Raw genomic sequence first — 14212 nt, 5'->3', positions numbered from 1 at the left:
TGCCAAATAGGCTGGGTGGCTCGCTCTAGCAAAATGACTAATTTATGAGCCATCAATCACGTGACTGGCTCAGCCATCATCCTGGTGCGTCCGTGTTATCAGCTTTAATATACCCGCTTTAAGGTGGCCGAGGTGGGAGGGAAGTGAGCCCAGGCCGGAAACCGGAAGTTGTGCGCCTTGGAGGAAGCAGCCAAAGTGCTGGCACGAACCGGAGAACAGGAAAACAAGAGCACGAGTTCCTCCAACGGTTCCACCTAGGGAGATCATTATCATCATCATCATCATCGTCCTCATGATGGGGCCACTCACTCAAGTTTACCCATTTATTTCGAGCTCTCATCGAGAGAGTTAATTTGTGGCATTGAAACTACATTAAACAAATGACAAGCAAACAACGTAAGCCCAGCTAAATCCTTGTTCTTGAGTCTTAATTACTCGCCCAGACCTTTCTCCATGCTATCCATCCTGATCCCCTCGAGACCCAGTCCAGTGCTCGTCATTGCCCTTTCAGTTGCCGCCATCCGGTTGCCGTTGTTGCTGTTGCAACTGATGCTGCTGCTGCTGCTCCTCGTCCTGTTTGTCACTCTCGCGGGCACTGGCGTCAGCAATGGACTCCACGGTGGCCGCCACCACTGCGGCCAGGACCTCGCTGTCCAGCCGCGTGCCCCATTTGTGGGCCAACTTATCCTCCGCCTCCTCCTCGCTGGAGGTGATCACGATGGCCGGCGAGGAGCTGGGCACTGGTGCTTCCTGCTGATCGTGGTGGGTAAACATGGAGGCTGTCGTCGAGGCCGTCTCCAAGTGGAATGGCCGCAGGAAGCGGCTTGGGTTGGGAAACGGTCGTCGGTTCTCCAGGATAAGTTTTATGTCCCGCGCAGACTGCCACCAGCTAAATGGGTTAAAAAAACACATAACACATGGGCTCATAATTATTTGTGAAAATAAAATAGGGATCTATTATCTTACCGATACCAAGGAGTCAGCTGGGACTTGATCAGCATGTAAATGTTGGCGAAGTAAACGGTGATCTGGGGGCGGTCACATGAGATAAGATAAAGCGGAGCAACTGGCTGCCTGTCTACTACCGTCATGAACAGGAAGAACAGCATCCAGGACTTGGTCCACAGCTTACTCAGTCCCCAGGAGTGGGTGTGCAGGGCGTAGTACTGGATGCCCACCAGCAGGGTCCCAATAATTCCAAAGGCCACCAGCGTCAGCAGCGAGAACATCTGGCAGTCCTCCTGCAACGCCCTGCGACTCATGGCCCTCGAGTACCACAGGCGCAGCGACTGCAGACAGGTGTACCTGCAACGGAATCTGGAAAGGTGCACAGTCCGCCGAGCAACACAAAGCCGCTAACAAAGCTGTGCTGGCAATTAGGAGGAGTTGCTGCCACGGAGCACGGAGCACGGAGCACTGGCACATTGAGCCACTAAGCCAACTCAGCTGATTAAAAAGATGAGAGCCGCAGGCGTCTTTTATCCGCTGCCGCTTCGAGTGGCAGCTACCAAACAGCCATCTGCTTAGTACACTCGCGAAAAATACCTCATCAAATCGAAAATTATTTTGATAATGAAATCACTTTGTGGCCGCGCAGCCCTATGAATTATTTAAGCGAACTCGGAGGGGATTTTGCTGGCATGTAGCGACTATATGAGGATTTCTGCGAGTGTGCTACTTGACTTACCGCAGAGTCTGCTCCGTATTGTACTGGAACTGGCACAACTCGCAGGTGGTGCAGCGCGATGTGCTAATCCAACACTCCAGGCAGTGCACATGGACATATGTCAGCGAGCCCTTGCACAAACACGGCGACACGAGTCTGCAAACAAATCGGGGGCGGAAAAGTCGGAAGTTTCAGTGGGCGGGTGTGGCAGAGTGGGTGGCAGGCAGTGGCAACAATGAAAAATCAGGGGATTAAAGTGACAGCCAACCAGATAATCAGGGATAAAGTGCTCGATGGGGCGACTGGGGGGAAATGGGAAATGGAAAACTGGGGCGAGCTGGTGGCGCTGTCTGCAGTGTTCGTTTTAATTATTAATATAAATAAATGCATTCGCTCGCGGGATCTCTACTAAATGCATTAAATGTCGTGCAATTAATTTCCTGCACAATTTGCGGCTGCACGTGCGTAATTAAATGGAAGTTACAGCACCCTGAAAAACGATATTCAAATGGTATACATATACGCGTATGTATATTCAGTGCCAATTGGGGATTATTTTAATTTTCTCATTTATGAAAAATTGGAGACGGATCTTTGATACAAGTTTACTTTTTGTTAAAACCCATAATAGCAAACTGTAAATTATGCATGCATTTAATCTGCTAGTAGTGTTTGGTCATAAAAGGAATATCGTTCTACGGGTAAACTGACTTATCCTGGCATCTGAAATGTTACTCACTGTTCGGGATTATCGGCATTGTGACAAATGCGGCACACCAGCGATCCCACCGAGGGCATCGACTCATTGGATGCGGACTCGTAGTTCAGGTTGTTGCACTGGGTGGTTCCATCGACGCAGTGGCGCAACGTGGCAATGGAGTCCGTGGCCACGGGCTTGGTTAAGGATGTGGAATAGGCGGAGCAGGAGGCGGCGGCCAGGGCGGCCTCGGTGCTGGCCAGAGGATGATTTGGGTGTGAAAGCTTCTGGAACTGGACGTTTGGCTTTAGGTCCAGGGAGCAGGCTGGCAGCTGAGGATCCTCCGCATCCGTAGTTGTTCCATCCTTGCACTCAAAGCACTGCACCTTTGGCCAGGAACTGATGCGGGTCTCTACCACGATCATACCCGGAGGAGTGTCATCGGCACTACTGGAGGACAGTGCCTCCTCAATCTCCATCTCCAGGGTGGTTTCTGGCTTAAGGTCCGCAAGACTCTTTGTCGGATTAAGCCTTTGGCCACCGGCATTGGCGGTGATATCTGCTGGAGATCATTGAAATGGATGCACTTGTCATCTGCACTTGGGATCCTACACACTAACCACATATTTCGCACTCCATTCTTTGATCGGTTCGACGGTTTTTGAACATTGGGGTACCGAAATTAACCAAAAATTTTAATACATCTTTCGTAGAATATTGAAGTAGCTTTTGCTTTTCTTTTGATTTGTTTTGGATGGAATAGGTATGGTTGTCAATTGTTTCAAGGAGTACTTGCTTGTATTATCAAATATTTTGCTACGGATTATTTAAAGCACTTTATATTATTTAAATTTAATATTTCGCAGTTCTGGCTGCCATTGAACTTAATCGATTTTCAGTTCGATGAAATTTGTAGACTATTTTTTAATGAAAGATGCATGCCGTAATGGAGGCAGTTAAGCATGCGCTGGCTGGAAAACAAACTTGTCCCGCAGCCGAGTTGCCCACATTAATTGTAATTGACAGACTGGAACCGCGCTGTCAGTGCCCACGCAAAAACTGGCTTCCACGGGCAGCCCGCACCAAGTGGTGCTCCTCCTCCGTAACCTCCTGCGCCTCCAGTGCAGCCATAAACTCAAAATTGAAAGTGTAACAGTTACGGCAAATAACTTTGCCGGCGCTTGGCTTCCATTATGCGCCACTCCACGCGGAGGAGCAGGAATCCTCGGGTAATTTATGCCCCTGCCGTTAGTTCGTTAACCGTGAGTTTTCCGGGCAGGATGGGTGCCATTTCCATATCAGCTGACACTGCCGTCGCCTCTCGCCTCTCGCTTTTCGCTGTTCGCTTTTTGTGTGCCATGTTCCACCAAACTCAAGGATACACTTGAATCCTGGCTGAATCCTGTAAAATGAATTAAGTATTTAACAGCGAAAAATAGTTTATATCTAAAAGTTTTCGCTGCCTTAAAGATAAACTCTGGAGTAACATGCTATTCCTTCTGTCGAAATGTGGCTCCAAAAAACTGAGTACAAACTTCTGTAATTGGCTGAAGATATAAAGCGTTCTTTTGAGATCTGCAGGGTATTGAAAGCTATATTCAGCACTAATTGAGCAATAAATACCAGGGTATTTAAGTCTTCGGTCCACAATGGCAGCATTCTGTACTTGATTTTCAACTGCCCCTGCCGGAAGCTGCCGTGGAATCCGCTTGTTCAACTTGACTTCACAGGATTGTCCGTTCACTGTTGATTTATTACGCGCCGAGTGCCGGCAACGTTTTCATAAACGCTTTTCCACGGCTACATCGGCGAACATGAGCACAAGCAATTTACTCGTGTAATACCAGCGGCATCGAGCGGGCTGAACAAAAAAAAAGAAGTATATTAAGCAAAGTTTTAGGCTTTGTGAAAAGGCAGCGAACCCTTTTTAATGGCGACCTTCGTTCGCCGAATTCGGAGGCGAAAAAAAAGGAGAAGAATCAAAATCTGTTTACAACTTTGTTTACAAAATGCTGCCATTGAAGTCTTCATTTGTTTATTGTCCTGGTCGCAAGAACAACAATTTAATTTGGCTCAACTTCATTAAGTGCAGACCCAGTAATTTGCGAATTTAGGAATTGGATCACGCTTTCCGCTGGGCTTAATGTAACTTTTCACGCCATTTCCTAAGCTCGGACAAAGCCAGTGTGGCAACAAACTTACAACTGCAACAGCAAAAGCAGAAGCAAAGGCAAAAGCTATAGCCATTGCAAGTGCAACTATTTTTGGCTCCGTCGAGTTTGGCCAAGTCTAAAGTCTCTCTTGGTTAGAGACGCAGAAAATGCGTCAGCAAAGTTTTTAATGTATTTTCGCCAAGTTTTCCACACGCTCGCACATACACACACCACACATACACACATACACACATACACACACCACACACACTCACACACAGACTGTGGCAACCTCAGCTGAAACTTCTTTCATTTGGCATTTTCCTGTAAGATGACAGAAAAACAAAAAGGGAAAGTAATGGCTGAGGAGGTGAGTAGTGGTGCACGTAGAGTGAAAGTTTCCGGCCGCAGCGAACGCAAAGTGTTAAATAATATAAAACTATGCTTGTGGTATTTATTTAAACCTAAAGACATTACGAAAATTATACCCAGCAAAGTTTCAACACTCACGGGACTGCTCTGCAGCAACCTGTCGTCCCTCGGTGGAGATTTCCTGGGATTGGGACAACTTCTTGACAGGGGATATGGCTGAGAATCGGGTCGAGAGTCGTCTTGGCTGGCGCTGCACAACTTTTCACTTTTGACTTTCGCCGCCTTCAGCTTTGGAATTAAATATTAAAGCGCTGGCCTGGAATATCTAATTGAGCAACTCCGACTCGGGCGCTATAAAGCTGCCATTCGGATAGTTATTTTATTTTTGCCGCCTGTCGCGTCTACAGTTCCATTTGATTTCGCTTTACGGCGTGCAGAATCACAATTGCCTTGCTCGGAGGCCAACACGGCATTACTCATACGCACTGTGTGCCGGCGACAATAACGAACGGGTAAATCGCTCTCAATGTTGCCGAGATTTGACCTTTTCCCTCCTGCTGCCATCGAACGGTTTAATTTACATTTAGCCCAGACAATTCGCCAATGAAAATGGGGGGCGTAAAAGCGGCAGTAGCTCATAAAAGTTTTACAAGCGAATGATTTTTATTTTTACGTATTACGTGACCGCTTCCAATAGGCTGTGCCCCGATTTAAGTCCCGAATCGAATGAATTTATTAGATGGCCGCTAGTTTGTTACTATAAACACCCATTACTGTTTTTCAAATCAAAAGCCCAGGGGCTGAACAATTAAAATTATTAACGAGGTAGCATATTTTGTACTTTAATGTTGACAGTCGGCAACATTTAAAGTTTCCGTGCGCTGGAGTGGGGCCGAAAACTTTTTCCATGTAATTAAAATTGAGTATCACAATAGCCGGGAACAACCAGAGAAACTAAGGTCGTCAAATAAATTGGAAACAATGTGCCAAAAAGGGCACAAAGTGTGTGGGCGGTGGGCTGTTAGGAAATCACAGGCCGCTTTATTTGGGACAGAAGCGGAGACACAAAATCATGGTTAATGACTTTCCCCAAAAGATTTTCCAGCCAAGGACGAAGGCCAATGCGAAGGCAAAGGCGCTAGGCAATCAAATGAAAATGTAATTCAAGCAATAATAAAAATGCTACCAAATAAAGGCTGAAAATGGCGTCAAAGCTGTCTCATTGCCCGTTCGAAAAGGATTGAAGGCTATTTGAAACAATTGGAAATCGCGCTGAGCAAGCAGCTTTCTCGAAATTGGACCGACCTACTGACCTACGACCAGACTGGCTTAAAGAGTTTCGCAATTGTCAAGGGCCATTTGTATGAGAATCTTTCATTTCCTAGCAACGGGGCGTATACGTAACATTGGCCATTTCACGCTCAAATGTATACGGCTTAAGCGTGCGAACTTTTTCTTGTTTTTCACCGCCACGACTGCGCTTTGTTTGTTTGCTGATTAAATGGCAGTAACAAAAAGCAAAATGTTAAAGATTAACCAGCACCGGAACACCAAAAGAAAGTAAAAGGAAAGTAAACTTTGCGCTTTGTCTTCCATTGTGCCACCTCATCCACCTCATCCTCCCAAACCCCTGGGAGTGTTTGGGAATAACAGCAGACAAAACACGTTTAACTCACTTGCGAGAAAAAACTTTTAAGTGCGGAATTTGTAATGCTCCCGAAACTTTTGCCACGCGGCAGCGGTCCAACTGAGAAAAACACTTCATTCCGATCCCCTTTCCGTGTTTTCTTGTAGGTCTCCTGGATACGCAAACGTGATCTGCATATACTCACCGCCGGTGGCACAACCTACACATCCGATCAGCGTTTTCAGGTAAGACAGAATCCCCATCCCCATCGCCCCCAACCGGTTGGAAACTTAAAGTTTTCCGTGTCCTCGCCGCAGGTTCTGCGACCCGATGGCTCCGCCAATTGGACACTGCAAATCAAGTATCCGCAGCCACGTGACTCCGGCGTCTACGAGTGCCAAATCAACACGGAGCCCAAGATGTCCCTGTCGTACACCTTCAACGTTGTGGGTGAGTAATGGCCACGGTTCTTTAGCTTTCTTTGGACGGGGTAAACAACTTAATTTTCATTTTCCTCGGACCGTTGCACAATGTCTTACAACAAATAGTTTTTTTGTTTACAGGACACAGCACTTTTATTTTGACCTAATGTAATTGGTCTTCTGGATGTAATATTTATGTAGCTCACTTTGTGGCTTCATTTTTACCTCACAAGCTGGGTCGGCTGAAGCATAGTTTGAGTAATAAAAGTTTAACTGCAGTTGTAAATAACATTTAATCCCCAGAACTTGGGCTCATCTAGCTTAGAGATGTGCAACAGCTTGTGCTATCTCATAACCATTACCAATGATTCACCTCCGGAGCCTGATAATCAAAATTTCGACCATTATCCGGCACTGCAAAGTAGGCCAATCGAAACGGAAGGAGAGGGGAAAAGAAGACTGGCTTGAAATTGGTCACAAGCCACCGAAGTGATTACCTTTATGGGCTAAGCTATTGAAGCTCTCCAGCAGTTTTGAGCAAGCTATGCAGGCTTCCAGGAGCTTAGGCAAGCCATACAATATGCATGTTATTTTGCCAGGACCTCCTCCGGAACGTGTGAGCGCCGCTTGGAGCCATTCGGGCCACCCGTCGAGCGACTCAGCCAGCTTCCTTCCAGCATAAGAATGCTGCTCGAGATTATACAATTTTCAATTCGATTATGTGCAAATTGGCTTGCTGAGCAGAACAATTTGGTGGCTAAACGTGGGCGGGTGCTTGCTGCTTACCTCTTTTCCTTGCCAATTGGTCGGGTAATTAGTGTGCACTTGGGTCAGAAGCGAGCGAACCCTTGTCACACATCAGAAACTGGGTTGTGAAAGACGTTATCCTTGGCAGCACACTCGCCCGGCCGAAATATGTGTAAGCCTTGTTTGTGGGTTTTCGGCTTCGTTCCTGTTCGGTGCATTTTTATCGCATTTAATATTAGCAAAATGCATTTGGCTAAAAGCCTCTGGTGCGGAAGAATGCTCTCAATGAGCTTATTTGATCTCTGATTTGCACGCCCCCCCCACCCCACCCCACTCCAAAACGCTCGCCCGCTTGTTTTAGCCACACCACATGGCCAAGCGACTTTTGGCCAGTTTAAAATGCTTCGGTCAGGGCCCGACTCGGTTATGAATCTTTTAGTGAGTCCGGGAACGAGAGCTTTGAATATATGTTTACACGCATGCTGGACCAGGCACACTACCACTATCTACACGTATGTGAGCAAACTTGACAGGCTGACAAGTCAGCTTCAAACACTCACAGAGCCACATAGACAGACACATAGAGTCATAAATATTACATTTGCGGAAATGCAAATGACTGCGAGGCGGCTGCATATAACCGGCCACGCCCACACAACGCCCAGCAGCCTGGGATCCTGGAACTCATTTGAATGCCCAAAAAGAAATGTGCATATAAAATATTCGACATGCCACTCACGCGGAAACAGCAAACAGCAAACAGAAAACAGCAGGCCAGTGCGCACAGTGAAGTGAAAAGCATTAAAGCCACAAAATGTCTATTGCCAACATGGTAGTTCTGCAGCTGCATGAGCAAAAGTGGTATGAAATTATCACTTAGGTGTAATAAAAGAGGCCAAGTAATTTAAAAGTAAACGCTTACTCATTTTTCACACTTAAGCCATTTACGTTCGCGTTATGGTGTCTCCACTGTGCTGGGCTATGCCGTCATTGTCGCTGCAAACAAGTTTGTTGTTATGCCAGAATTTTTATGCGCTTATGCAAATAAAAAATTGTGCACTAAAAATTCCATAAATTTATGTTTTTTCTCCCACGGCTGCTGTTTCTTTTCGAAGCCAGTGAAAATTCTATTACACGCCATCCCGGCGAAAATAAAAGAGAAATGAAAGTGGAGAACGCGGCGAATGATAAACAAAACAGCGCCAAGTTGACCAGCGGCATCATAAACATAAATCGCCTTCGGTCTGGGCCATGCCTTCCGCCCACCATTCCACCTCCGCCCACTTAAAACCACCCACATGGCAACACTTCCCCCAACCCACAGACTTCCGCCTTGGCCGCAATATTTTTGACATTTTAATGCTGCAGCAGCCGCTCCAATTGCTTAAATTACCAACTTTATGTACTCCAGAAAAATGTAGCTTGGCCACCACCCAGTAGGTGTCAAAAGTGGGAGCATGTTTATATGCACATAGATAGCTCCGCACTCCAGACTCCAGACCCGACTCGATTTAATTTTGAATTTAAGGCAAATTACCAAACACGCTGATAAAGCGAGCAAATTGTAAATTAAATTATGTGTCCCTGTCCCACTCAAGCCGAGTGACAACAAGAGAACAGGACCCAACTGACAGCCCAAGGACGAGCAGCAGGATAAGTGCTGCTGGGGCGAAGAAAATAAATCGAGGGAGCCGAGGAACCGCAGCGGACCGACTTTGCCACACTCTTGCCCATACTATCATAATCTCATTATGCATAGGATATATCTCCGGCCTTCTAACATATATGGTCCCATTTTACTATTGAAATCTTAAGATTAGTTGGAGAGATTTTAAAAGAATTGAAGCATATACACTCTTGCCCATAATAACGACTCATTATGCATAGGATATATCTACCAGTCTTCTAAGATATATGGTTCCATTTTACTATTGAAATCTTAAGATTAGTTGTACAGATTTTAAGAGAATGGAAGCATATGAGGAAAACGATTGCGTGAAACCCAAGTACCCCGCGGGTAGCGCATAATAAGAAAGGTGTTGTTGATGCTTCTGGAAAAATTTGTTTACCAGCGTGAATGTAATCAAGCGTAAACGCTACCTTTCTTAGTCGAGGGGCTGGAAAAAGGGGGAGTGGAGAACAAATTGCACAGCCAGCGGAAGAGCTGCAGCCAGCCGAAGGATCTAAGGATGGGAGATCTGGGGAGCAGGAATTGGAGGTAATTTGAATGCGTAGCTGACAAGATGGAGATGCCAAGTAGATGGCTCATTTTGGGCACCATAAACCAACACTTTGCCTCGCTGATGCTGTTGACATTAGCAGCCAGCAAATTGCATGCAATCAAGCGCAAATAATAATCCAAAGCATAAGCAACAGCAACTCGAGAGCAATAAACAAATTCTGTCTGCAGGACTTCATCCCTTTTAGAACGGCGTTTAAAACTCACATTTACCCTAGGGGAAGATACAAATTAACTTTAATTGCCAAAGGAATAAGACAGATTATTAATGGGTTTTAAGTTCTATTCGGTTAGGAAACATATTAAAATCTTAGCTATAATCCATTTATTTGATTGAAAATCACAGCCCTTAAAGTATTAAATTTTAGTTACTTTTAATAAATTGTTCAAAGAAAAACCCTGAAAATTCACAAACTCTTGACACTGAAACGTCGAACAACTAAACCGATAATAACTTCCACTGGGACACTTTCTTGGGAAGTGGCTTTTATTATTTGGTTTTTCCTCAAGCGGCACTAAATTAGTTTCAGCTCGGGGAGTTTTCTTTGGCAGCTTCAATGGAAAAATAATTGTGTGCCCCAAAAATCCATTAACGTGGCCTTGCCAAAAACAAAGAAATCGTTATAAGCCAGAGTTTGCAGTAATACTCTAGAGCAGAAGTTCGGCTCTGCCACCCAATTGTTTTCTGGGGTTAATAGACGAAAGCCAAGAAAATGTTGGCAATTATGATGCACATTGATTGCTCAAGAAGCGAGCACTTGAGCCGGCTTAAAAGTTAAGCGATTCTCATTGTCTTTCCAACGCCAAAATGTTGTTGCATTGTCTTGGGCCTGACCCAAATCGCTTGCAAATTGCGAAAACATTTAACATTTGCTTAGGGTGCACAACAAATGGCCAGGTGAGCAAGTGTCCGTGCGAATAGAGTGAAAGAAATAAGTTTTTATAAGGACGAGATAGCAAGGACTCGGCCCAATTTGCCCGGCAATCAAATGTTTTGCTTCCCATTTCGTTCATTTGCCGCTCAAATTACATTCTACAGCGAATGCCTAGACCAAAAAATGCCCTAATGATAAATTACTCAGATATTGCCGAGAAATAGGATAGGCGAGCTGTGGGGGCGGGGGAAATGATTAATGTCTCTGCAGCAATGTCGAATTATTAATAATAATAATAATCACAACAATGGAGACTACTGAAAAGGCCGAAATTTGGGACTTCGTAGGCAATGATGATGTTTTGGCATTTTCATTTCGCCGTTTTTTTGTGGAATGAGGGTTCTTGAATGGCACGGCCATTCTGACAGGCAAATGGAAATGGAACTGACGGGGGGCGGAGTACTTCATCAATTGTGCTGGCAATGCGGCTGACTTTTACAAATTGAATTTGTTTATTTGATTTGACAATTAATTCCGAGCAATTGCACGTCCACGTCCGATTAATTGTCGGCCCAAAACCTTAAAGAGCACGGCCCACTTTGATATTGTTTTCCGTGCAATAAATACCGAGAAGTTGCTACATGTGTGCAAACATGCATCAACACAGGCGAAGGGTAATAAATTTTTACAGCTCTGCTCCGCAAACGAGAGAGCAGAAGGATTCCGCAGCAGGCTGCTGCGATGCAGCGGCCCCAAAAAGTATGCCATGTTTTGTGCCGGGCCCACAGCAAAGTTCATCGCTCCAAATGTTTATGGCCATATAGGCTTATGCGCATTTTATGCACGAAATCAAGAAAAATGAAAATGCATTTCCCGGACCCCGGACCCCAGACCCAATGCCCACGCCCAATCCCTGCTTGCCTCGCTTGCAACTTTCTGCTGCGGCTGCACAAAATTCTCCACTGTCTGAGCCCGAGCTGGCTGTGTGTAAACAAGGCTCGGCAAGGACTTTGTTTGCCAGGATAGTGCTGGGTGGGACGGGCGGGCAAAGGACGACGCGGGCGTTGTGACTTTGGCTTGCGGCCAGGAGTAGACTTTGCAACTTTTCGGGCTGGGTCAACAGCGACCAGGTCTAATGAAAACTTCAAATAGCCGTGTGGGTTGACTGACTGCCTCGTCTTCCATCTCGTCTCCCATCTCATCCAAATGCAGCTTGCCAATTGCCCGGCCCACTTAATCTAATTATAGTTAAATAACCAATTTTCCAGAGGACCTCCTCTCGAAGCGATTCCCATTTATTCCGACTGTCATGCGGGTTCGCACCTGGGCGAAACTAAGATCCTTTGGAAACCCCCACCCTGTGGGAACCACAGGCGCTTTGTCAGCTGCATGTGTCTTTGTCTGTGTGTGAGTGTGAGTGTGTGTGTGTGTGAGTCTGGGAGGCAATAATTTTCGCAGGCACGGCTCCTTGCACTGCGAGGTTGGCAAAAGTCATAGACGGTTAGCTTTCGCTGCCACAATTGTTTTGCCAGGTACACACACATCCGTACATATGTACAGGCTATAGAGTACAACAACGGCCATCAGCGGCAACAACATGCCTCACTCGGCACTTTTGCCACCTTTTTCCACTTTTCTCGCTTTCCTCGGAACCCTGGGACCTAGATATATATGTGCGGGTCTATAAAACACCCAGATAATCGCCCAGCATGTTCGAATTCCATTTGGGGTTGGCACTGCTGCCTCTTTGTTTTGGGGATGTATATTACTTTTTCTACTTGGCATTTCATTTAGATTAACATTTTTGGAACGCACACCTCTGCAACTGATTTAAGGACCGACTTAAAGCTTGGCTGCCGAAGGAGTTATGGAAAAATCATCAGGCTCACACTTTTTGCCACTGCTTTTTGGAGCATTCAAATTTCGTTTTGTTCGCTTTTTGCCACACGATTGAATGGCAGGCAGCTCGCCGCAAAGCTTAGCCACATCAATGGGAATAAGAGTGTGTGTTTCAGCTCGATACAGATGTTCCAGTTGCAATGCGCCCCCTCCTGTTTTGGCTGCAATTTATTTCACTGGCTCTGCGGTTGTTTAGGGCCTCAAAAGTTCTCCTTTCCAGCAGTTTACGACGGGGAAAGTGGAGCAGAAGCGAAAGAGTTGGCGCTCACTTTGGGGAAAAGCTGGATTTTGAGTTTGAGGCAAGAGCGATTGGGAACGCGATCCATTAGGCCGACTGTCAGCCATCATAAGCTTTAAGTACAAATCACATTTAGCGGCTGCCCATGATGATGTTACTCAATTGAAATCATTGACGCTGCGACAACAAAAGGCACTTCAATGGTTGACATTTTGATTTCGCGGTCCAAACGGAAGGCAGAAAATTCTTTCCAATCTGCCAGGCTTTTGTCTTTTTTTTTTTCATTTATTTTTTTGCCAATTCCGCTGAGAGCGGTGCCGGAAAAATCAGCTAGCTAGCTGCAGGTATCAGCGCAGTGCCCGACTGCCTTTTATATGGCATAACAAAAGCTTATCGCCAGCATAATAGAGACACGCGTCTGTGTAATAAAGTAGGGACCAGGCTCGGCAGTACCCACACTTGTACACTGGCAGACAAACGTGCACTTGGACGTTATCATTAACATTATTATTATTATCATTGTTACGGCAAAGAGGGAAGAGAGTGGGCTTTGTGTACTGGCAGCCAAAGTGACTTTTTCTTTTCTCGTTTATTTTGTTTCATTTTCTTTGCAGAACTCAAAGCGGAAATCTTCGGGCCCAGCGATCTGATGGTTAAGACCGGCAGTGACATAAACCTAACATGTAAAATTATGCAAGGACCCCACGAGCTGGGCAACATATTCTGGTACAAAGGTGCGTATGCGTAATGAACTTCGCCGGCCTGCACCTTGGCCCATTTTGGCGCACCTCCACCTCATTTACGCAATTCAATTTGCTACTCTTCGCATTACAGGCAGCGAAATGCTCGATGGCAAGAGCGAGAATGAAATCGACAGCTCCCTGGCCCGGATTCGCGTCGAGGATGATTGGACTGACGGCCTGACTTCCAGGTATGTAACGACTCAACATTCCACCATTCCACCATTCAGCCATTCAGCCATTACGCTATTCCGGCATTCCGCTTGGCAAACGTGCAAATGTGTGCCGAGCATTTCAGTTATTTCGCATTAAAATACCGCCTCACTTAATTAAGGACAGGTACCCACCACTCGGCATAGGGTAGTTTAAAGCCCAGTCGAGCTGGTTTGTTATAGGCTGCAGTCCTGCAGCCATGTCCTCACCAGCCGGCTGGGGAAACACGGACCACGACTTTGAATGACATTTTGAGGCCAAAGCGAAGGACGAGTCTCGGCCAGAGGACCAAACGGCAGTCTGGCTCTGGAGAGCATCGAGGAG

The 14212-nt window shown here is 46.0% G+C and overlaps 2 protein-coding genes across 3 annotated transcripts in view; one reads left to right on the top strand and one right to left on the bottom strand.

Annotated features, from left to right (window-relative positions):
- The window catches only part of LOC6547737 (zwei Ig domain protein zig-8), a 45019-nt gene that overhangs the window by 27563 nt on the left and 3244 nt on the right, over positions 1 to 14212 (top strand). Inside the window, exons 3-6 of the mRNA XM_001974915.3 lie at positions 6683 to 6760; positions 6833 to 6965; positions 13550 to 13669; positions 13770 to 13866. Of these exons, the coding sequence (XP_001974951.1) occupies positions 6683 to 6760; positions 6833 to 6965; positions 13550 to 13669; positions 13770 to 13866 (428 nt within the window). The remainder of the gene's footprint in view (positions 1 to 6682; positions 6761 to 6832; positions 6966 to 13549; positions 13670 to 13769; positions 13867 to 14212) is intronic.
- Positions 288 to 3133, bottom strand: LOC6547635 (E3 ubiquitin-protein ligase MARCH4). 2 transcript variants are annotated; one of them, XM_026980918.1, is made up of 6 exons: positions 2984 to 3133; positions 2406 to 2925; positions 1688 to 1822; positions 1086 to 1305; positions 967 to 1028; positions 288 to 889 (listed from the first exon to the last, which is right to left on the bottom strand). In XM_026980918.1, the coding sequence occupies exons 1-6, from the start codon at positions 3030 to 3032 to the stop codon at positions 508 to 510; spliced, it is 1368 nt and encodes a 455-aa protein (XP_026836719.1). In that variant the 5' UTR covers positions 3033 to 3133; the 3' UTR covers positions 288 to 507. The 2 variants fall into 2 exon arrangements, with proteins under 2 accessions (XP_026836719.1, XP_001974952.2); XM_001974916.3 differs by having other exon boundaries at positions 2406 to 2922.

This window comes from Drosophila erecta, unplaced genomic scaffold (genome assembly GCF_003286155.1).
Source record: "Drosophila erecta strain 14021-0224.00,06,07 unplaced genomic scaffold, DereRS2 tig00000092-arrow-pilon, whole genome shotgun sequence".
NCBI classification, from domain to species: Eukaryota; Metazoa; Arthropoda; class Insecta; order Diptera; family Drosophilidae; genus Drosophila; species Drosophila erecta.
This window is presented reverse-complemented; position numbering and strand designations above follow the sequence as displayed.

What these genes read in the sequence shown, in the direction of transcription:
- LOC6547635 (XM_026980918.1), bottom strand. Translation starts at nt 3,032, where the DNA reads ATGTTCAAAAACCGTCGAACCGATCAAAGAATGGAGTGCGAAATATGT. An exon ending in AATGCCGATAATCCCGAACA is followed by an intron (nt 1,823 to 2,405) that starts GTGAGTAACATT and finishes ATTTGTTTGCAG; the next exon opens with ACTCGTGTCGCCGTGTTTGT. An exon ending in CAGCTGACTCCTTGGTATCG is followed by an intron (nt 890 to 966) that starts GTAAGATAATAG and finishes TAACCCATTTAG; the next exon opens with CTGGTGGCAGTCTGCGCGGG.